General features: G+C 48.8%; 1 protein-coding gene across 1 annotated transcript in view; it reads left to right on the top strand.

The window, feature by feature from the left end:
- Positions 1–22,494, top strand: part of CERT1 (ceramide transporter 1) — a 102,183-nt gene extending 79,689 nt beyond the window's left edge. Inside the window, exons 15-17 of the mRNA XM_075325475.1 lie at positions 4,898–5,024; positions 5,212–5,349; positions 19,911–22,494. Coding sequence (XP_075181590.1) covers positions 4,898–5,024; positions 5,212–5,339 — 255 coding nt within the window. The 3' untranslated portion in view covers positions 5,340–5,349; positions 19,911–22,494. The remainder of the gene's footprint in view (positions 1–4,897; positions 5,025–5,211; positions 5,350–19,910) is intronic.
- The last annotated feature ends 887 nt before the right edge of the window (positions 22,495–23,381 follow it).

Below are 23,381 nucleotides of genomic sequence, written 5' to 3'. Positions count from 1 at the left end.
TCCTAAAGTGAGTGTGTATATAAAACTCCTTGGTTATTTACAAGGATAGCGTGATCCATTCTCATTTATATGTTTGTGTCTGTTTGTGGGTACATTTTAATGAATATTAATAAAAATTGCACATTTTTAAAATAGGGTTGAGATTACATGTTAGTCCCCTTTTTGAGCACTCTACCCATCTATTTAACTCTGTTAGTTCTATAACTCGCATGAGTCTCGCATCGGTATCACCCGGCACAGCCGCACACACTCCTGAGAGGGCCATGCCGGGAGATACCGATGCGAGACTCATGCAAGTCTTACACAAGTGGAACCGTACCCTTTTTGAAATGAAAGCCTGTCCGATATTTCAGAAAAGAGGGCATTGATCAACCACTATCATTAAGGCCGCAGGGTGTAGTTTCTGCAGAAGCAAAAAAAAATTATGAACACGTGTAATTGTCCTATGTTTGGGGCATCAATATTAGAGTGATGGGCTTACCCTTTTATTAAACCTTCAAGAATTATAAATCTACCACCTGGGTCCAAGTGAGACTTAATCACCCAGATTGAACAGTATGAGATTAATATGGCTACTCCCCTTTTTTTTTTTTTTTTTTTTTATATTGGTCCCCCGTTGTTGCTAAAAGCAGAATATATATTAAGGAAGTGATTAATACTGAACTGAAAAGTACCTGACTTGTCGTTTATGGGTCGCCTGAAGAAAAGCAATATTCACCTTCAGTGCCCCTTAACGCTCGAAGTGTAATTCGCCTCTTAAAACCCCTTATGATGAGAGAAACCACACGTTTCATAATTACTTACATAATGTAGGAGAAACAATACAAATCATAACCATACTCACTCGCATGAGTCTCCTCATAGATTCATTTCCCAGACTAGCCCGAAGGACCGTGTACAATAATTTCTTCAATAGGTATACCTTCCTTCAGAAAGAGTGGCTGATCTGACATAAAGGATATAGAGAGACCTAACAGGGCAAAGGGGAAGACATAGACAACAAAAAACATGAGGAGAAAACATAAGCATTCTTACAATTTTAACAATGTTTCCCAATGGCACTGTGACCCCACCAATCTAGTATTTAGAAAGAAAGCGAGAGTAACCCGAAATACCCTGTTTCCCCGAAAATAAGACACTGTCTTATATTTTTTTTTTTTTTTGCCCTGAAAAAAAGCACGGTCTTATTTTCAGGGGGTGTCTTATTCTCGAGACGACATGGTTGGGGGTAAGTTTACCCCCCACAAAAAGCAGACCGTCACCCATCCCAGGATCGTCATATTTACCAGCCCAGGGCGTCTGTATGGCTCCAAGATCCTTCTGTGATCTACCATCAGGTACGCTGCACGCCTCCCCTGCGTCTGGCTGACATCAGAACACACACACACACACACACACACACACACACACACACACCAGATCACACTCACTCACACACAAACACACACCCACCCCGCGATCCCAGCAGCTGTGCTGCACGCCGTGCTCCTCTGCCTCCTGCCGACACTCACAGATCCGATCGCTTATGATCACACAGTCACACATCAGACAGTATACACGCACACATCTGATCGCATACACTCGCACACACCTACTTCTCCCTGTGCCCTCCGGTGGGCGGTCCCAGCAGCTGTTTTGCACGCCATGCTCGTCTGCCTCCTGCCGGCACTCACAGATCCGATCGCATACACACACACACACACACACACACACACGCACACACTCAGACAGCATACACGCACACACACACTCAGACAGCATACACGCACACACACACTCAGACAGCATACACGCACACATCCGATCGCATACACTCACACACACTGACGATTTCGCACATACGCGCTCACACACTCACAACGTCCGGAGATACCACATGCTTCCGGCCATGTGATCCTTAGCAGGTCCTGGAAGGTCACTGCACGCCGAGAAGCAAGCGATATCGCCGGATGTTGTGTGTGAGGTGTGTGTGCGTGCGTGCGTGCGTGCGTGTGTTCCGCCGCTGCAGGACCTTGATGCGCTCCCCTGCTCCCGGTCGGCTTCTGGTAAGTATGATCGGGGGTCTTCTTTCTTCTGTCTTCTCTCTTCTGGGGGTGCCCGCTGCCTATAATGAAGTGTCCTGCAGTGTCTTTAACTCTTTCACCGCTGCATGACACTTCATTATTGACCGCAGCTATGTCTTATTATCAGGGGATGTCTTATATTAAAGCTTCCCTGAAAACTCCTGGGATGTCTTATTTTCGGGGATTGTCTTATTTTCGGGGAAACACGGTATATTTTATCAATGGGAGGACACCACGGCCAAAGAGTAGAGAAACTAATGGAAATCCATCAAAGCATCCAACCAAGCAAAAGACACCATTGAGTTATGGGAGACCCAAACCACTTCAGAGAAAAGGAAACTGCTTTGTGGTGTTATGCATGACCTGCAATAGCATGAACCAATTCTTTTTCAAACTGTCTATGAATCTAAGAAGAAGAATCTCCCAAAAATTTTGGACAATCAAGAGCTGGGTCTGCTCCTTCTAGCCAAAGTCGAGTTGGTCTGGGCTGTGTACTCCTCTGTGCTCTTCCTTCCACTTTTTTCACTCTTGACACCACACCAGTCGAGAGGAATGTGAAGGCAGCGATAAGTTCCGATCTGGTAATGACAGGACTAGCTTATCACAGAACAAGTCCTCCAGGGACCTCAGGGTCGCCGATATCCCCATCCTTGCGAGCAGTTAATTCAAAAGGAAAAACTTATCTGTAGGAGAACTGTTGATCCTGCAGGGTCTTCAATAAAGGTCTTAGATGTCTCCTCTTCTGACGGGTTATGCGGGAGAGATCGGGGAATATCTGATTCATTGCACATGTGATAGACCGCTGGGATCTGGCTTTCATCATATTTCAAAGTCATGTCAGCAACAAATTAATTCACGGGGATGAGGCAAGGAGCCCTTAGTGTTCAGAGCCCTATGTGCTCTATCAAACTTTATGGGTGTTGCCAGAAGATTTCCCAGAATAGAATTTAAAATAGTTTGACGCATATCCTTAGTATCTTTCTGATCCATCAATTTAGGAATACCCCGTACTCTTATATTGCACAGCCTGTCCGTTATCAAGGTTGTCAGTATGCGTTTAGAACTTGTTTACCTCTCTTTTTTGAGATGTTATTAACCGTTGGAGATCTTACATACCCTGTTTCCCCAAAAATAAGACATCCCCTGAAAATAAGACCTAGTAGAGGTTTTGCTGAATTGCTAAATATAAGGCCTCCCCTGATAGTAAGACCTAGCAAAGTTTTTGTTTAAAAGCATGCCGTCCGAACAGAACACCAGGGAATGTTGTACATGGAAATAATGGTAGTAACAAGAAATTCTTGATAAGATTCACAGTTTGTCTGTTTAGGATGGTTTGCGATGACCACTACTGTACAGTATATAATGTTCATTTTTTTTTTTTTGTTCAACAATAAATGTGAATTCTTCTTCATGGAAAAATAAGACACCCCCTGAAAATAAGACCTAGCCCATCTTTGGGAGCAAAAATTAATATAAGACAGTCTTCTTTTCGTAGAAACAAGGTACTTGCACTGGTAACATCATGATCCTCTTCCAGTGTCAAGTCTTCCTGTAATATATTGCACATCTTGTATCGGACGCAATTTCAGACTTGCACATTTCCTTGACTTCAGTAATTAAAGAGCTAAGTCCTCTCTAGATGGGAGATGACTAAGGAACTTTTTCCTTTCAGGGGGAGACTAGGTGGGACCATGGTTTTCAGCCAGTAGGGCAGGGGAAGAGCTTACAGCCTCTGAATAGGTGGTATATCTGTGTTCAAAATAGTACCCCCCCATATCAGAGTTCTCTCAATTAACCCCTTCAATGTGGGTCTTTTATTAGGGCATGTTCTGTCTGGTCTTGTCGGCAAAGGGGTCATAAATATCGAGGCCCTGGGCTAAGACCCAGCAGAATCCCCACATAGTAAAGGTCCCAGAGCTGCAGGTGCATGTGGGAGACATGCCTCGAGACACTCTGCTCCAGCCCAGACTGCAAGTGTGAAAAGTCTGATTCAGGGCTGGGGGTGTAATATTTCCCCTGGTCTTTCCCCTCTGCCTTCACAGGGACCGGACCCTCTCCTACCTCAGAGGCTCTTGCCGTTTCTTCTGCAGAGAGGAGTGCTGACAAATGGCAAGATGACGCCGCAAGGCCAAAGCCCGCCAACACTTTGAGAAAAATGTCCAGTGCAAACCCTGCTGTGGAGGTGCAGCGACAGCAGAAGTCATCACCCTCAGGGGTCCATGTCAGGAGGAGGTTGTTATTCGGACGGGGCAGGAAAATAACCGTTAAATAGCAGTGTCTGGCTGGAGCTCCAGTCTCCCATGACCTATTGGCTCAGAATTCTGGACATACCCCGTCTTTCACCGTTTTTACAGCATTTTTGCAATATTGACAGCAATGTGATATTTCAGAAACGCTGCAGAAGACACAACCACTGCTTTTTACTGCTCGTTGTGATGAAGGAAACTAATTTTATTAAACATGTACTGTAGACAATAACACACCATAAAACAACAAAAAATGCAGCTTTTTGGAAGCCACTCTTTTTTTTTTTTTACTGCCAAGAGAGGTGGTTTTGGCTACAGAAAAAAGCCCAACGTGTGAACATCGGCATGTGTGTTTTTTGTACAACCACCCAGAGCGAGCCCTTTAATACAGAGCAAGTTCATAATATCGGGCTTCAGCGGGTGCAGTACAAAGTCTATTAGGCCAGAAGGCACCGCATGGTCACAGCTGCGACTCTTGCCAGGAGGGGCTGTAATTGGCATTCTCACAATAATATGAACTTCTGAGATTCTTTATTGAATGCTCTGGATTTTAATTTGTTCATGTGTTTTTGTTTCTTCTCTTTTAAGCTTAACCGGTGTGTACGTGCCAAAATCAACATCGCCATGATCTGTCAGACTCTTGTTAGTCCACCAGAGGGCAACAAAGAAATCAGCAGAGACAACATTCAGTGCAAAATTACATACGTTGCTAATGGTAAGAGCCGCTGTTCAGTGCTTGATCTGATAGGTATATATTTCCAGGTCTCCACACCCGCCATTCTGTGGGGACATTAATCCTATTTCCACATATTTTTTTTTTTGTTTGTTTTTTAAATTTGAATTGTCTTCATGGTAACTGGTGAGTTTTGTATCCTGACGTCTTATTTTGGTCTTTCCTTTAGTGAATCCTGGAGGGTGGGCTCCTGCCTCTGTACTACGAGCAGTGGCCAAACGGGAATACCCAAAATTTCTTAAAAGGTTTACTACATATGTGCAGGAGAAGACCTCAGGCAAACCTATACTTTTCTAACAATTGCCAGGTAAGATGCTTTATGGGTTGTAGCATGTAGGTATAAAAGCAGGATAACTAGCTTTCTAGAATTTTTATGTAGTATTGCACTATTGAGACTAATATTTTCTGTTTTGGATAGAGAGAAGCTATTCGTTCCTCAACCTGCGCCTAGGAATAATACAATGTAGTGCTCTGATGGCTCCTAGTCTCCTCTGTTTAGACAGTTCCCATTAGTTACCATGTTTAACCCAACAGGAATGATCACTGCTGTACTTTATTATCCCTTTTCTTTGTCGCTCCATTGGGAGACCCAGACAATTGGGTGTATAGGCTATGCCTCCGGAGGCCGCACAAAGTATTACACTTAAAAGTGTTAAGCCCCTCCCCTTCTGCCTATACACCCCCCGTGCTCCCACGGGCTCCTCAGTTTTTTGCTTTGTGCGAAGGAGGTCAGACACGCACGCACAGCTCCACAGATTAATCAGCAGCAGCTGCTGACCATGTCGGATGGAAGAAAAGTGGGCCCATATAGAGCCCCCAGCATGCTCCCTTCTCACCCCACTCTTGTCGGTGGTGTTGTAAGGTTGAGGTATCCATTGCGGGTACGGAGGCTGGACCCCACATGCTGTTTTCCTTCCCCATCCCCCTCAGGGCTCTGGGTGAAGTGGGATCCTATCGGTCTCCAGGCACTGAGACCGTGCTTCATCCACAACTCCTGTGGAGCCTGCTGGATAGGAGCCGGGTATCGTTCAGGGACATGGCCCTGCTACTTGGAGGTACTCTGTATCCCTGTGGGGACAGCGCACAGCAACACTCCAGCTTTGCTGGGTGTGCTAGTGCACCGGGGACCACGGCGCTGACCGGGTTAATATGTGCCATTACACACTCAGCGTTGCTGAGTGTGTTTATGTATAGGGACTGCCGCACTGACCGCCGCGGCCATGGAAAAGGCAGGGGTGCCAAAACACAGGCTTATTATGTTGCCTGCGCCGCATGTACGACCCCGCTACCGGCAGGTTCCACTGACCCTCATTGTGTGCACTGTTCGGCCCCTGTGGCTCTTACTCAGCCGGAGCCTCTGCTAAGAGGGGCCCAGGGAGAGCCACCTGCTAACACTGTTCAGGTGACGGGGACGGAGTTTGCAAAACTCTCTGAGACTATGGCTAAGATACTAGAAGCCTTGCAGTCCAGGCTGGTATCTCAGCACAGGGACTCTGTTGAATCTTTGTTCCCTGGCCCACCTCAGCTGGACCAACAATGTCCTCCCGGGGTATCTCATGGATCCCAGGCTGAGGGTTCTGACACAGACCCCAGCCCCAGACCGACTAAGCGAGCTCGCTTAGATTTTCCCTCGACATCATCATATTGTGCAGGGTCTCAGAGGGGGGAATCTCTGGTTGATGATGCGGAGACAGCTGATCAGGATTCTGATCCTGAGGCCGCTCTCAATCTTGATACTCCGGACGGGGACGCCATAGTGAACGACCTTATTGCGTCCATCAATCGTATGTTGGATATTTCTCCCTCAGCTCCTCCGGTGGAGGAGTCAGCTTCTCAGCAGGAGAAATTCCGTTTCAGGTTTCCCAAGCGTACACAGAGTATGTTTCTGGACCACTCTGATTTCAGAGAGGCAGTCCAGAATCACCATGCTTGTCCAGATAAGCGTTTTTCTAAGCGCCTTAAGGATACACGTTATCCTTTTCCCCCTGACGTGGTCAAAAGTTGGGCTCAGTGTCCCAAAGTGGATCCTCCAATCTCCAGACTGGCAGCTAGATCCATACTTGCAGTGGAAGATGGGGCTTCACTCAAAGATGCCACTGACAGGCAGATGGAACTCTGGTTGAAATCCATCTATGAAGCTATCGGCGCTTCTTTTGCCCCAGCGTTCGCAGCCGTATGGGCGCTACAAGCTATCTCAGCAGGTCAAGCGCAAATTGACGCAGCCACACGCACGTCCGCGCCACAGGTGGCGTCCATAACCACTCAGACGTCGGCATTTGCGTCTTACGCTATTAATGCTGTCCTGGACTCTGCGAGCCGTACGGCGGTTGCAGCCGCCAATTCGGTGGTACTCCGCAGGGCCTTGTGGCTACGGGAATGGAAGGCAGATTCTGTTTCCAAAAAGCGCTTAACCAGTTTGCCAATTTCTGGCGACCGATTGTTTGGCGAGCGTTTGGATGAAATCATCAAACAATCCAAGGGAAAGGATACATGCTTACCCCAGCCCAAACCGAACATACCCCAACAGAGGAAGGGGCAGTCGAGGTTTCGGTCCTTTCGGGGCGCGGGCAGGTCCCAATTCTCCTCGTCCAAAAGGCCTCAGAAAGATCAAAGGAACTCTGACGCATGGCGGTCTAAGTCACGTCCTAAAAAGGCCACCGGAGGTGCCGCTACCAAAGCGGCTTCCTCATGACTTTCGGCCTCCTCACTCCGCATCTTCGGTCGGTGGCAGGCTCTCCCGCTTTTGCGACGCCTGGCTGCCACGGGTAAAAGACCGTTGGGTGAGAGACATTCTGTCTCACGGTTACAGGATAGAGTTCACCTCTCGTCCCCCGACTCGATTCTTCAGGTCATCCCCGCCTCCCGAGCGAGCCGAGGCTCTTCTGCAGGCGCTGGGCACTCTGAAGGCAGAAGGAGTGGTGGTCCCTGTTCCTCTTCAGCAACAGGGCCACAGTTTTTACTCCAACTTGTTTGTGGTCCCAAAGAAGGACGGGTCTTTCCGTCCTGTCCTGGACCTGAAACTTCTCAACAAACACGTAACGACCAGGCGGTTCCGGATGGAATCCCTCCGCTCCGTCATCGCCTCAATGTCCCAAGGAGATTTCCTTGCATCGATCGATATCAAAGATGCTTATCTCCACGTACCGATTTGCTCCAGAGCACCAGCGCTTCTTGCGCTTCGCCATAGAAAACGAACACCTGCAGTTCGTGGCACTGCCGTTCGGCCTGGCAACAGCCCCACGGGTTTTCACCAAGGTTATGGCTACTGTAGTAGCGGTCCTCCACTCTCAGGGTCACTCGGTGATCCCTTACTTGGACGATCTCCTGATCAAGGCACCCTCTCAAGAGGCATGCCAACACAGCCTCGACGCTACCCTGGAGACTCTCCAGAGTTTCGGGTGGATCATCAATTTTCCAAAGTCAAATCTGACACCGGCCCAATCGCTCACATACCTTGGCATGGAGTTTCATACCCTCTCAGCGATAGTGAAGCTTCCGCTGATCAAGCAGCGGTCACTACAGACAGGGGTACAATCTCTCCTTCAAGGCCAGTCACACCCCTTGAGGCGCCTCATGCACTTCCTGGGGAAGATGGTGGCAGCAATGGAGGCAGTTCCTTTCGCGCAGTTTCACCTGCGTCCTCTTCAATGGGACATCCTACGCAAATGGGACAGGAAGCCGACGTCCCTCGACAGGAACGTCTCCCTCTCTCAGGCGACCAAAGCTTCCCTTCGGTGGTGGCTTCTTCCCACTTCATTATCGAAGGGGAAATCCTTCCTACCCCCATCCTGGGAGGTGGTCACGACGGACGCGAGTCTGTCAGGGTGGGGAGCGGTTTTTCTCCACCACAGGGCTCAGGGTACGTGGACCCAGCAAGAGTCCTCGCTTCAGATCAATGTTCTGGAAATACGGGCAGTGTATCTTGCCCTGAAAGCGTTCCAGCAGTGGCTGGAAGGCAAGCAGATCAGAATTCAGTCGGACAATTCCACAGCGGTGGCATACATCAACCACCAAGGCGGCACACGCAGTCGGCAAGCCTTCCAGGAAGTCCGGCGGATTTTGATGTGGGTGGAAGCCACGGCCTCCACCATCTCTGCAGTTCACATTCCAGGCGTGGAAAACTGGGAAGCAGATTTTCTTCGGCGCTCCATTGGGAGACCCAGACGATTGGGTGTATAGTACTGCCTCCGGAGGCCACACAAAGCATTACACTAAAAAGTGTAAGGCCCCTCCCCTTCTGGCTATACACCCCCAGTGGGATCACTGGCTCACCAGTTTTCTGCTTTGTGCGAAGGAGGTCAGACATCCACGCATAGCTCCACTGTTTAGTCAGCAGTAGCTGCTGACTATGTCGGATGGAAGAAAAGAGGGCCCATACTAGGGCCCCCAGCATGCTCCCTTCTCACCCCACTTTATGTCGGCGGTGTTTGTTAAGGTTGAGGTACCCATTGTGGGTACGGAGGCTGGAGCCCACATGCTGTTTTCCTTCCCCATCCCCCTGAGGGGCTCTGAGGAAGTGGGATCTTACCGGCCCCCAAGCCCTGAGGCCGGGCTCCATCCACAGACCCATGGAACCTGCTGGATACGGAGCTGGGTACCGTTCAGGGACAAGGCCCTGCGACATTCAGGTACTCTGTGTCCCAAACAGGCCGCGCACATTCCAGGCTTGCTGGGTGTGCTAGTGCGCCGGGCACAGTAGCGCTGCGCGCTGGGGTTACAGTCACTACAGTTTGTCTGAGTGACTTTATGTGTTGGGGACTGCCGCGCCGGCCGCCCCTGGAGCGGCGGCGCGGCTGCGACTTGTAGTGCGCCGGGGACTTAGCGCCGACCGTGCTTTTACGACGGCGTCGCTTATAAATTTAGTCCCCGGCTTCTGCGGCCTAGCTCCGCTTCGTTCCCGCCCCCACCCTGTCAATCAGGGCAAGGGAGAGACGCTGTACGATTAATCAGCGCCGAGGGCTGGAGCCTTATTTACATGCTCCAGCCCTCTCACTGAGCACAGGGGGACGCAAGTTTCCCGCTCTTTGTCTGCACACGCCCAGGGCCCGCCCCTCTCCATAGGACGCCGGCAGCCATTACTACATGCAGTCTGGCTGGAGAACGGACACAGGCTCTGGGAGACCCAGACAAGGGATTTCTGGCGACCACACACCCGCGTTAAGCGGGCGGTAAGCAGCACTTTAGTGCTGGCCCCACTAGTGCCACAGTGTTATTTTGGTGTACCTTTTTTCTCTATACCATATATATATGTATATATATATTGCACTGTAAGGTCGCTTCTTGGCTGTATACCCTATCTTGCTCTGAGGAGACGACAACATGTCATCCGCAAAACGCAAGGGTGCCAAGACACAGGCTGTAAGCGCTGCTTGTGCCGCTTGTGGGGCTGATCTACCGGCAGGTTACAATGACCCCCATTGTGTGCAATGTTCGGTCCCTGTGCCACTTCGTCAGCCGGAGTCTATGGTGGTAGTGGCCCAGGCAGAGTCGCCGGTGAACCCTGTCCCGGTGACGGGGACAGAGTTTGCAGTTTTTGCTGACAAAATGTCTCTCACTATGACAAAGATACTAGAGACCTTGCAGGCCAGGCCAGTTACTCAGACCATGGACACTGCTGCGGCAACGTTCCCCGGTCCCCCTCATTTGGAGTTAATCCGTGATTCAAGGGGGTCCCAGGCATCTCAGCCTGACGGCTCTGATTCAGATGACAGTCCCAGGCAGCCTAAGCGTGCTCGCTGGGAGAGACCCTCCACGTCATCACGCGGATCAGGGTCTCAGCGAGAAGAGTCTCTACATGATGAGACAGAGGAGGGTGATCAGGAGTCTAATCCTGAAACCGCTCTCAATCTGGATACTCCTGATGGTGACGCCGTGGTAAATGACCATATAGCGGCCATCAATAGTCTATTGGAAATTTCTCCCCCTGCCCCTTCTGCAGAGGAGGCAGCTGCACAGCAGGAGAAGTTCCATTTCAGGTATCCCAAGCGTAAACTGAGTACTTTTCTGGACCACGCTGACTTCAGAGAATCAGTCCAGAAACACCATGCTTACCCAGACAAGCGTTTCTCCAAACGTCTTAAGGATACACGTTATCCCTTTCCCCCTGACGTGGTCAAACGCTGGACCCAGTGTCCAAAGGTGGACCCCCCAATCTCCAGGCTTGCGGCTAGATCCATAGTTGCAGTGGAGGATGGGGCTTCACTTAAAGATGCCAATGACAGACAGATGGACCTTTGGTTAAAGTCTGTCTATGAAGCTATCGGCGCGTCGTTTGCTCCAGCATTCGCGGCCGTGTGGGCACTCCAAGCTATTTCAGCTGGTCTGGCACAGGTGGACTCTATCATACGTCCAGCAGTGCCGCGAGTAGCGTCCCTAACCTCGCAAATGTCTGCGTTTGCGACTTACGCTATCAACGCTGTCCTGGACTCTACAAGCCGTACCTCAATGGCGTCTGCCAACTCTGTGGTTTTGCGCAGAGCCTTGTGGTTAAAGGAATGGAAAGCGGATTCTGCTTCCAAAAAATGTTTAACCAGCTTGCCACTATCTGTAGATAGACTGTTTGGTGAACAATTGGCTGAAATCATTAAACAATCCAAGGGTAAAGACTCCTCCTTACCCCAGCCCAGATCAAGCAAACCTCAACAGAGGAAGTGGCAGTCGAGGTTTCGGTCCTTTCGAGGCTCCGGCAAGACCCAATTCTCCTCGTCCAAAGGGACTCAGAAGGAGCAAAGGAGCTCAGATTCCTGGCGGGCTCACTCACGCCCCAAGAAAGCAACCGGAGGAACCGCTTCCAAGGCGGCTGCCTCATGACTTTCGGCCTCATCCCTCCGCATCCTCGGTCGGTGGCAGGCTCTCCCGCTTTTGCGACATTTGGCTGCCACAGGTCAAAGACCGGTGGGTAACAGACATTTTGTCTCACGGGTACAGGATAGAGTTCAGTTCTCGTCCTCCGCCTCGGTTCTTCAGAACCTCCCCACATCCCGACCGAGCAGATGCCCTTCTGCAGGCGGTGTGCTCACTAAAAGCAGAAGGAGTGGTGATCCCTGTTCCTCAGCAGGAACAAGGGCAAGGTTTTTACTCCAATCTCTTTGTGGTTCCAAAAAAGGACGGCTCGTTTCGTCCTGTTCTGGACCTAAAGCTGCTCAACAAGCATGTGAACGCCAGGCGGTTCCGGATGGAATCCCTCCGCTCCGTCATTGCTTCAATGTCTCAAGGAGATTTCCTTGCATCAATAGACATCAAAGATGCTTATCTCCACGTGCCGATTGCTACAGAGCACCAACGTTTTCTACGTTTCGTGATAGGAGACGACCATCTCCAGTTCGTAGCTCTGCCATTTGGTCTGGCGACAGCCCCACGGGTTTTCACCAAGGTCATGGCGGCAGTGGTAGCAGTCTTGCATTCTCAGGGACATTCGGTGATCCCTTACTTAGACGATCTACTTGTCAAAGCACCCTCTCAAGAGGCATGCCAACACAGCCTGAATGTTGCGCTGGAGACTCTCCAGACTTTCGGGTGGATCATCAACTTTTCAAAGTCAAACCTGGCACCGACTCAATCACTAACGTATCTTGGCATGGAGTTTCATACTCTCTCAGCGATAGTGAAGCTTCCGCTGAACAAGCAGCGGTCACTACAGACAGGGGTGCAGTCTCTCCTTCAGGGTCAGTCGCACCCCTTAAGGCGCCTCATGCACTTCCTAGGGAAGATGGTGGCAGCAATGGAGGCAGTCCCGTTCGCGCAGTTTCATCTGCGCCCACTTCAATGGGACATTCTCCGCCAATGGGACGGGAAGACAACTTCCCTAGACAGGAAAGTCTCCCTTTCTCAGACGGCCAAGGACTCTCTGCAATGGTGGCTTCTTCCCACCTCATTATCACAGGGAAGATCATTCCTGCCCCCATCCTGGGCAGTGGTCACGACAGATGCGAGTCTGTCAGGGTGGGGAGCAGTTTTTCTCCACCACAGGGCTCAAGGGACGTGGACTCAGCAGGAGTCCACCCTTCAGATCAATGTTCTGGAAATCAGGGCAGTGTATCTTGCCCTATTAGCCTTCCAGCAGTGGCTGGAAGGAAAGCAGATCCGAATTCAGTCGGACAACTCCACAGCGGTGGCATACATCAACCACCAAGGAGGGACACGCAGTCGGCAAGCCTTCCAGGAAGTCAGGCGGATTCTGATGTGGGTGGAGGAAAGAGCATCCACCATATCAGCAGTTCACATCCCGGGCGTAGAAAACTGGGAAGCAGACTTCCTCAGTCGCCAGGGCATGGACGCAGGGGAATGGTCCCTTCACCCGGACGTGTTTCAGGAAATCTGCCGCCGCTGGGGGGTGCCGGACGTCGACCTAATGGCGTCTCGACACAACAACAAGGTCCCGACCTTCATAGCGCGGTCTCGCGATCACAGAGCTCTGGCGGCAGACGCCTTAGTGCAAGATTGGTCGCAGTTCCGGCTCCCTTATGTGTTTCCACCTCTGGCACTCTTGCCCAGAGTGTTACGCAAGATCAGATCCGATTGCGGCCGCGTCATACTCGTCGCCCCAGACTGGCCGAGGAGGTCGTGGTACCCGGATCTGTGGCATCTCACGGTCGGCCAACCGTGGGCACTACCAGACCGTCCAGACTTACTGTCCCAAGGGCCGTTTTTCCATCGGAATTCTGCGGCCCTGAACCTGACTGTGTGGCCATTGAGTCCTGGATCCTAGCGTCTTCAGGATTACCCCAAGGGGTCGTGGCCACCATGAGACAGGCTAGGAAGCCTACGTCTGCTAAGATCTACCACAGAACGTGGAAGATTTTCTTATCCTGGTGCTCTGCACAAGGAGTATCTCCCTGGCCATTCGCGTTACCTGTCTTTCTTTCCTTCCTGCAATCTGGGTTGGAAAAGGGCTTGTCGCTCGGCTCCCTTAAAGGGCAAGTCTCGGCACTATCCGTGTTTTTTCAGAAGCGTCTAGCACGACTTTCTCAGGTGCGCACGTTCCTGCAGGGGGTTTGTCATATCGTACCTCCGTACAGGCGGCCGTTAGATCCGTGGGATCTAAACAAGGTCCTTGTTGCTCTCCAGAAGCCGCCCTTCCAGCCTCTGAGGGATGTGTCACTTCGCGACTCTCACAGAAAGTGGCCTTTCTGGTAGCGGTCACGTCTCTTCGGAGAGTGTCTGAACTAGCAGCGCTGTCATCCAAAGCTCCTTTCCTGGTGTTCCACCAGGACAAGGTAGTGCTGCGCCCCATTCAGGAGTTTCTCCCTAAGGTGGTATCCTCTTTTCATCTTAATCAGGATATCTCCTTGCCTTCCTTTTATCCGCATGCAGTTCATCGGTATGAAAAGGATTTACATTTGTTGGATCTGGTGAGAGCACTCAGAATCTACATTTCCCGCACGGCGCCCCTGCGCCGCTCGGATGCACTCTTTGTCCTTGTCGCTGGTAAGCGCAAAGGGTCGCAGGCTTCCAAAGCCACCCTGGCTCGATGGATCAAAGAACCAATTCTTGAAGCCTACCGTTCTGCTGGGCTTCCGGTTCCATCAGGGCTGAAGGCCCATTCTACCAGAGCCGTGGGTGCGTCCTGGGCATTACGACACCAGGCTACGGCTCAACAGGTGTGCCAGGCAGCTACCTGGTCGAGTCTGCACACTTTCACCAAACATTATCAGGTGCATACCTATGCTTCGGCGGACGCCAGCCTAGGTAGAAGAGTCCTGCAGGCGGCAGTTGCCTCCCCGTAGGGGAGGGCTGTCTTTGCAGCTCTAACATGAGGTATTTCTTTACCCACCCAGGGACAGCTTTTGGACGTCCCAATCGTCTGGGTCTCCCAATGGAGCGCCGAAGAAGAAGGGAATTTTGTTACTTACCGTAAATTCCTTTTCTTCTAGCTCCTATTGGGAGACCCAGCACCCGCCCTGTTGTCCTTCGGGATTTTTGGTTGTTTTTCGGGTACACATGTTGTTCATGTTGAATGGTTTTCAGTTCTCCGATGTTACTTCGGAGTGAATTTGTTTAAACCAGTTATTGGCTTTCCTCCTTCTTGCTTTTGCACTAAAACTGGTGAGCCAGTGATCCCACTGGGGGTGTATAGCCAGAAGGGGAGGGGCCTTACACTTTTTAGTGTAATGCTTTGTGTGGCCTCCGGAGGCAGTACTATACACCCAATCGTCTGGGTCTCCCAATAGGAGCTAGAAGAAAAGGAATTTACGGTAAGTAACAAAATTCCCTTCATCTCAGTCGCCAGGGCATGGACGCAGGGGAATGGTCCCTTCACCCGGACGTGTTTCAGGAGATCTGTTGCCGCTGGGGGGTGCCGGACGTCGACCTCATGGCGTCCCGGCACAACAACAAGGTACCGACGTTCATGGCACGGTCTCAAGATCCCAGAGCTCTGGCGGCAGACGCCTTAGTTCAGGATTGGTCGCAGTTTCAGCTCCCTTATGTATTTCCTCCGCTGGCACTGTTGCCCAGAGTGTTACGCAAGATCAGGGCCGACTGCCGCCGCGTCATCCTCGTCGCTCCAGACTGGCCGAGGCGGTCGTGGTACCTGGATCTGTGGCATCTCACGGTCGGCCAACCGTGGGCACTACCAGACCGACCAGACTTGCTGTCTCAAGGGCCGTTTTTCCATCTGAATTCTGCGGCCCTCAACCTGACTGTGTGGCCATTGAGTCCTGGATCCTAGAGTCTTCAGGGTTATCTCAAGACGTCATTGCCACTATGAGACAGGCTAGGAAACCAACGTCCGCCAAGATCTACCACAGGACGTGGAAAATTTTCCTGTCGTGGTGCTCTGCTCAGGGTTTTTCTCCCTGGCCTTTTGCCTTGCCCACTTTTCTGTCCTTCCTTCAATCTGGACTGGAAAAGGGTTTGTCGCTCAGCTCCCTTAAGGGACAAGTCTCAGGGCTCTCTGTGTTTTTCCAGAAGCGCCTAGCCAGACTTCCACAGGTACGCACGTTCCTGCAGGGGGTTTGTCACATCGTTCCTCCTTACAAGCGGCCGTTAGAACCCTGGGATCTGAACAGGGTGCTGCTGGTTCTTCAGAAACCACCATTCGAGCCAATGAGAGATATTTCTCTCTCACGCCTTTCGCAGAAAGTGGTTTTTCTAGTAGCAGTCACTTCACTTCGGAGAGTGTCTGAGCTAGCAGCGCTGTCATGCAAAGCCCCTTTCCTGGTTTTTCACCAGGACAAGGTGGTTCTGCGTCCGGTTCCGGAATTTCTCCCTAAGGTGGTATCCCCCTTTCATCTCAATCAGGATATCTCCTTACCTTCTTTTTGTCCTCATCCAGTTCACCAATGTGAAAAGGATTTGCACTTGTTAGATCTGGTGAGAGCACTCAGACTCTACATTTCTCGTACGGCGCCCCTGCGCCGCTCGGATGCACTCTTTGTCCTTGTCGCTGGCCAGCGTAAAGGGTCACAGGCTTCCAAATCAACCTTGGCTCGGTGGATCAAGGAGCCAATTCTCGAAGCCTACCGTTCGGCTGGGCTTCCGGTTCCCTCAGGGCTGAAGGCCCATTCTACCAGAGCCGTGGGCGCGTCCTGGGCTTTGAGGCACCAGGCTACGGCTCAGCAGGTGTGTCAGGCGGCTACCTGGTCGAGCCTGCACACTTTCACGAAACACTATCAGGTGCATACCTATGCTTCGGCGGATGCCAGCCTAGGTAGACGAGTCCTTCAGGCGGCGGTTGCCCACCTGTAGGAAGAGGCCGTTTTACGGCTCTCTTACGAGGTATTATTTTACCCACCCAGGGACTGCTTTTGGACGTCCCAATTGTCTGGGTCTCCCAATGGAGCGACAAAGAAGAAGGGAATTTTGTTTACTTACCGTAAATTCCTTTTCTTCTAGCTCCAATTGGGAGACGCAGCGCCCGCCCCTGTTTTTTTGTGTACACATGTTGTTCATGTTGAATGGTTTCAGTTCTCCGATATTCCTTCGGATTGAAGTTACTTTAAACCAGTTTATAATTCTTTTTCCTCCTTCTTGCTTTTGCACCAAAACTGAGGAGCCCGTGGGAGCACGGGGGGTGTATAGGCAGAAGGGGAGGGGCTTAACACTTTTAAGTGTAATACTTTGTGCGGCCTCCGGAGGCATAGCCTATACACCCAATTGTCTGGGTCTCCCAATTGGAGCTAGAAGAAAAGGAATTTACGGTAAGTAAACAAAATTCCCTTCTTCTTGAAGACTTGTCCTTTAATAGGTGATTAATAGCTGCACAGCCTGCTACATACATTAAAGACCTCCAGGCTTTGAGTTTAAGTCTGCAGTCTCTCTTGTGTGACTGCAGACTTGTGTATCCTCATTGTGCGCACATAGCCTGCTGTCAGTATACTCCTGTGGGAGCGGATGTTTGACCACAAGTATGTGATTTGCATAAAAGTACTAGACTAGATGTGTCTACTAGACTTGCACAACTTCGTTTGAGTTTTGCACAACCTCACTCCATTCATTTGTATCAGTGTGTGGCCAGAAGTCTGCAAATCGCATACTTGTGGTCACATGACCACCTGGTACCGACACTGGAGAATCCTGACAGTGCACCTAGTGAACCCCAGGTCCGGATCCCTTTTTAAAGATCCGTCCGTTTAAATCAAATCTAAGGATAGTGATGCTGGTTCTGTAAAATTTGTACCTCAGTAGTTAGTATCGTTGGGGTCCTGGTTCAAAACCCACGAAGGAATACATCTGCAACAAGTTTGTATGGTTGTCCCTGTGTTTGCTTGGGTGTCCTCCAAGTTCTCTGGTTCTTCCCATGTTTGCTTGGGTTTTCTCAAAGTTCTCTAGTTTCCTCCCACACTCCAAAGATCATAAATGGTGGGATAATAAACCACCATGTAAAACGCGTAATATGATGCCGCTATCTAAGCAACGCATAATAAATATTAACACGATAAACCCTCTATTCTCACATCCCCCATCTGTTGACTGTGTATGACAGACCATTAATACACTGGCCTATTCTGAATAATAGAACAGGTGCACAGGCAAGCAGCAGACAAAATATTAGGTCTACACCAATGTGAAAGTGAGAGGCCGGCGTCACACGGTACGATCCATCGTGCGATCGCACGAGCGATCGTACCCGCCCCCGTCGTTTGTGCATCACGGGCAATTAGTTGCCCGTGGCGCACAAAGTCGTTAACCCCCTGTCACACGCACTTACTTCCTGGACGACATCGCTGTGGGCGGAGAACATCCTCTTCCTGAAGGGGGAGGGACGTTCGGCGTCACAGCGACGTCACACAGCAGTCGGCTAATAGAAACGGAGGGGCGGAAATGAGCGGGACGTAAAATCCCACCCACCTCCTTCCTTCCGCATTGCCGGCGGGACGCAGGTAAGCGGTCTTCGTCGTTCCCAGGGTGTCACACGGAGCGATGTGTGCTGCCATGGGAACAATGAACAACCGGCGCGCAGAAGGAGGAACGACATTTTGAAAATGAACGACATGTCAACGAGCAACGATAAGGTGAGTATTTTTGCTCGTTCAGTCGTTCGGAGGTGTCACACGATATCTCTAATGATGCTGGATGTGCGTCACGGAATCCGTGACCCCGACGACATATCGCCCAATATATTGTACCATGTGATGCCGGCCAGAGGTACTGGATCACCTCTAGTAAACCACATTTGCACATGGCAACCAATGGATCTGAATTTGCTTTTTCTTTTCTAATCCAGTTCTGGTTGGTATAAGTAGCTTGTTCAGTTATTTAGGACACTTTTGAGCTTTTACTGTGGTTTTTATGAATTGTTGGACCCATAAGGGAGAATTGCTTGAGCCTGGCATATGACTCTGCTTCCAGTTTGCCATCTCCTGAGACTAAGTTCACACTTCCGTTGTTTTGCATCAGTCACATGCGTTGCTTGACGCATGTGACTGATGTGTTGTACAACGGATGACAAAGAAAAGAATTTCGTTGTCGGACTCCGTTGTGTGCGGGGGGCGGAGCTGAGGAAGTCAGTGCCGCGGTCTGCATGGCTGGGGACAGGTGAGTGAGTGTGTGTGTGTGTATGTGTGTGCGATTGTGTGTGTCTACATGCGGAGTGCGGGAGGGGGCGGGGCCGTGGAGCTGAGGACGTCAGTGCCGCGGGGACTGCAGGGCTGGGGCAAGTGTGTGTGTGTGTGTGTGTACACACACACATATGCAGAGTGCGGGAGGGGGCGGAGCCGAGTGGTGAAGTGTCGGCCTCCTTGCACACTGTATCCAGGGTAAATATCGGTTAACTAAAAGCAGAGCACTTTTTGCTTGGTTACCCGATATTTATCTTGGTTACCAGCATACACCGCTTAGCGCGGGCTCCCTGCACCCGTAACCACTGTAAATATCGGGTAACTAACCAAAGCGCATTGCTTGGTTACCCGTTGTTTATCCTGGTTACGGGGGCAGGGAGCCAGAGAGAGCATGCGCAGCAAAATCCTACGGATCGCGCTGCTCAAAAAACGTTACAGGCTGCGTTGCTCCCGCCCGGCGGTCAGTTAAAAAGTGACTGACCGCGACGCAGCGGATGCAACGCAGCATCATCAGTCGCAATCCGTCACCAATAGAAACCTATGGGGGAAAAACAGGATTCCTGCAAAATATTTTCCAGGATACCGTAATTCCTCTAGGCGACGGATTATGACTGATGCAAAACAACGGAAGTGTGAACTTAGCCTTACTGGTCTTACATTTATCACCTACCCACAGGACAGTGATAAGTTATTGTAATCATAAATTCATCACAGCTATTGAAATTGTGGCTAACATTTTCAGGTTGAGGCTACACACAGACCTTGTGTATCCTATAGATGTGGGTCATGAGTGGAATTACATGGCTTCTTCTTGCTCCGTACATTGCCGCCATCTTCTCTAGACTAATAGTCTTGTCTCATTCTGCAGTGAAATGACGAGGCGGTGTGAACATTCCACGATGGATCAAGCTTTGAATTTACACCTTCAAGATGGAGTTTGTGATCTGAAGGCTTTTTTTTTTTCTTAACATATGGAGACATTTTTCTGAGGAGACTGAACATCAAACACTATTGGACTTCTGCTACTTTCTGGATTCTTGTACAAATTCTAAAACTACTAAATAACATGGTTGTGTTTTTTCTTTCGGTCCTTTTCGATTTGCTTGCTTGCTTTGAAGCGTCATATGAAATGAGTAACTGTAAGGATGGAGGCTTTAATTTTCTACAACCAGAAACTGCTTACCTACCATAGGCCTGTAAAAATAATGAAGCCATAACGGTCTTGTGTTTCTGGGCATGGTGAGGGGTACACAAACAGAAACACATGGTGTTTTTTAAGGTTATTTGAAGTCAGTTTTTGGGTTGACGGGTAATTGGGGGGAAGGGGTGTTTTTTTTTTTGTTTTTTTTTCTTTCTTTATGTGCTAGCTTATGGCTAGCTTTTGTGATGGTAATGACTGAGGGCTGTTTTAAGCTATGGCTTTGCCTTTCCTTTTGTAACTCCAATGAAGACTTGAGTCTGATGGAGTTTTACGAAAAAAAAAAAATTCTAAAAGCTTTATTTTTTTCATAAATCTATATATTTCTATTTGTATTTTTAGTTGCATTAATAACTTGGAGCAAAAATGAAGCGTGTTCTGTAACTTGATCCAGAAATTTCACGATCACTCCTTGACAAGTTGGGAGTCTGTTTAGTGTAAATTGAGTCCTTTCCAGACGTCTTGTCTTGTTCGGGGTCTGCAGGCCGTCATTTTCTTCTTCTTTTTTTTTTTTCTTTTTTTTCTTTTATTTTCTTTTTTTTTTTTTTTTCCCCATAGATAATGTTTTTGCTGCAGCTTAATCTCTGGTGTGACTTGAACCGTCTTACTGCATACCTCTAGCGGAAGTACAGCTGTGAATGTATCCGTCATCTAAATACAATGGAGGCTGCCATTATTGGCGGAGGTACACATTTTCGCCTCGTGCTTCAGTCAATGGTTTCCAGTGAATGGCTTGGCTCCAACCCCAATGTGCTTGCCTCCATCCCATCAGTGTATAGCCAATAGGTGCATTATTGAATGCTGCAACCTTTAGGCCAGGGGTCGCTAATAATAAAGCCATCACCGGCGAGCCTTTTAACGCCCAGAAACTTTTTTTTTTTTTTCATCTTACAATATTGTTTTAATACTGTTTCTGGATGTCATATCGTGTGGTGAATTTTATTCTATTTTTATGACCATTTTCTGTCAGTAGATCCATAGGCCTATTCAGCTGTACACAGCACAGTGTTTGCCCCTTTGTATGAGTGCAATATCTACAATCCTACTTGCTTCTAGGTTTGTTGTACGATTAAAGGGGAGAGCTGTGAATCTTGCACAAAATCACTTGTTAGGTTTGTATGTGAATCCCTGTTCAGTGACAATCTTGCTTTAGTGGGATATGGTAAGGGATTTGATTACACAATTAGGAAGGGGAGGGGTTCTTTTCTCCCTTTTGGAATGCATTCTTCTGTGTAAGCCCTTCTTCAAAAAGGTTATCAAAAAAGTTTTGTCCATGTGTCACAAAGTGAGCTGCTTCCTGAGCCTTGCTATCGACAGTCTTCAAAATCACATTTGCCACCAAGAAAGTGGGTGCACAGTCTCAAAAAAAGATTCCAAGAGTTTTCAAGTCTGATGTGTGTTAATTTGGAAATCATAACAAAATAGTTCTAGCCTGCAATGTAAAATCATTTTATTTTAATCAGTCACTGTCCGTCATACGTTTATCATCCCGTTTATTGTGAGTGTGGTTAGGAATCCCAGCTGACTCCTCCTTTCTATTGATTCATATCAGTCTTGTGCATCTGTCGAAATAGATCTACAGTATATATTGGTGTCACTTACCGAATGATTAACATTTTCATAAGCTAGGTTACAATGAGCATATGGAAACAGATGTATATAATTGAAGTATTGTGTAAAAACTTTATAAACAGCTGCCCGCAGGCTTTTTGTGCTTTGAGGGTCTCTTTCCCCCGAAGCTCCTCGCGGGATGTTTTACTTGCTTTTAATTGTATACAACGCACATAACTAAAATATATATATATTGCCTTACCACTAAAAAGCTCTGTTCAAGAAATGATCCAGAAGTAGAAGTGCCTACGTGGTAATGAGCAGATGATCGGAAACCAGAAATCTATAGACAAATATTTTAAGAGTCTTGTGATTTTGTATAAAAATTTTTTTTTGAAAGGCCACTTATCCTGGTATGGAAAAAAGATCATTCTAAATCTAGTTAATGAATGTTGAACAAGCTTGGTTATATTTGGTTAATATCGTGGACTTTGGCACTTTCAGTGATGGAAAAGCCTGCAGTGCATTCAGCCATAATACATTGCAAACCTGTCCAGCGTTTAAAGTGCTGAATTTGAAAGCTTTATTTTACAAAGGCTTATGGGACGTTTACAAAATAATATATAAATCTTAATATCATTAGTTGCATTTGCACTAAATGTGATGTACTTTTGCTATTCTGTAAATAAATGTATTACACTAAGTTACAAGCGTTTTCTGTTTTTTAAATTTACATGATAAATCGTACTACTAAAATGGCGCAAAAATCCAGATGGGGGTTAGGGGGACGATTGGGACTGAAATACATTTGTGAAAAAATCTTGTGCTGTGCACTGGCAATTGAGCCCCTCGCGGCGATCATCAGGAAGCATCCGGGTGTGGTGGGTTTTCGAAAGGGCAATGTGGAAGAGAATGTGGCCCTCTATGCTGATGATGCACTCCTGTTCTTGGCGGATGCCACATCTAGTTTAAGGGTAGCAATGGAGGTCATTTGAAAGTCTGGGACATAGTCTCGTCTAGTTATTAATTGGCATAAGTCAGTCCTGCTCCCGATAGACAACAGTGGCAATTTATGCAAGCTTGGGCCTGCAAGTGGTACCAGAGGTTAAATGTCTGGGTATCCATATCACAACAAAACGGCGGAATATGAAACTTTGAACCTTGTACCGATACTTAAAAAATTTCAGAACAAACTGAACGTGTCTGTTAAATTGCCATTATTGGTAGTGGGACAGGCCAATCTCATAATGATTTGGATGCCTCAGCTGCTATGTTTTACATAATGCCCCGGCCTGGATACCGAAAAGATGCTTTTATAAAGTAGGTAGCCTTTTTAGAGAATTAATTTAGGGAAACAAGGCTCCTAGAATTAGATTAGAAAAGCTGCAAAGGGACAGGAGGAATGGCTGCTCCGAATCCCTGGGCGTACCTTGTAGCGGCCCAACTTAAGCATATTCTGGGTTGTTTCGATTCAACGGGGTGAGTGGTATCCAGTGGTTGCTGCTTCAACAATATTTTAAAACGTTTATGCAACATTTCATGATAATAAGACCTTGTCTTTACATGATTTTCTTCATCGTTCCTATGGGA

This window comes from Anomaloglossus baeobatrachus, chromosome 1 (genome assembly GCF_048569485.1).
Source record: "Anomaloglossus baeobatrachus isolate aAnoBae1 chromosome 1, aAnoBae1.hap1, whole genome shotgun sequence".
Classification (NCBI taxonomy): Eukaryota; Metazoa; Chordata; class Amphibia; order Anura; family Aromobatidae; genus Anomaloglossus; species Anomaloglossus baeobatrachus.
This window is presented reverse-complemented; position numbering and strand designations above follow the sequence as displayed.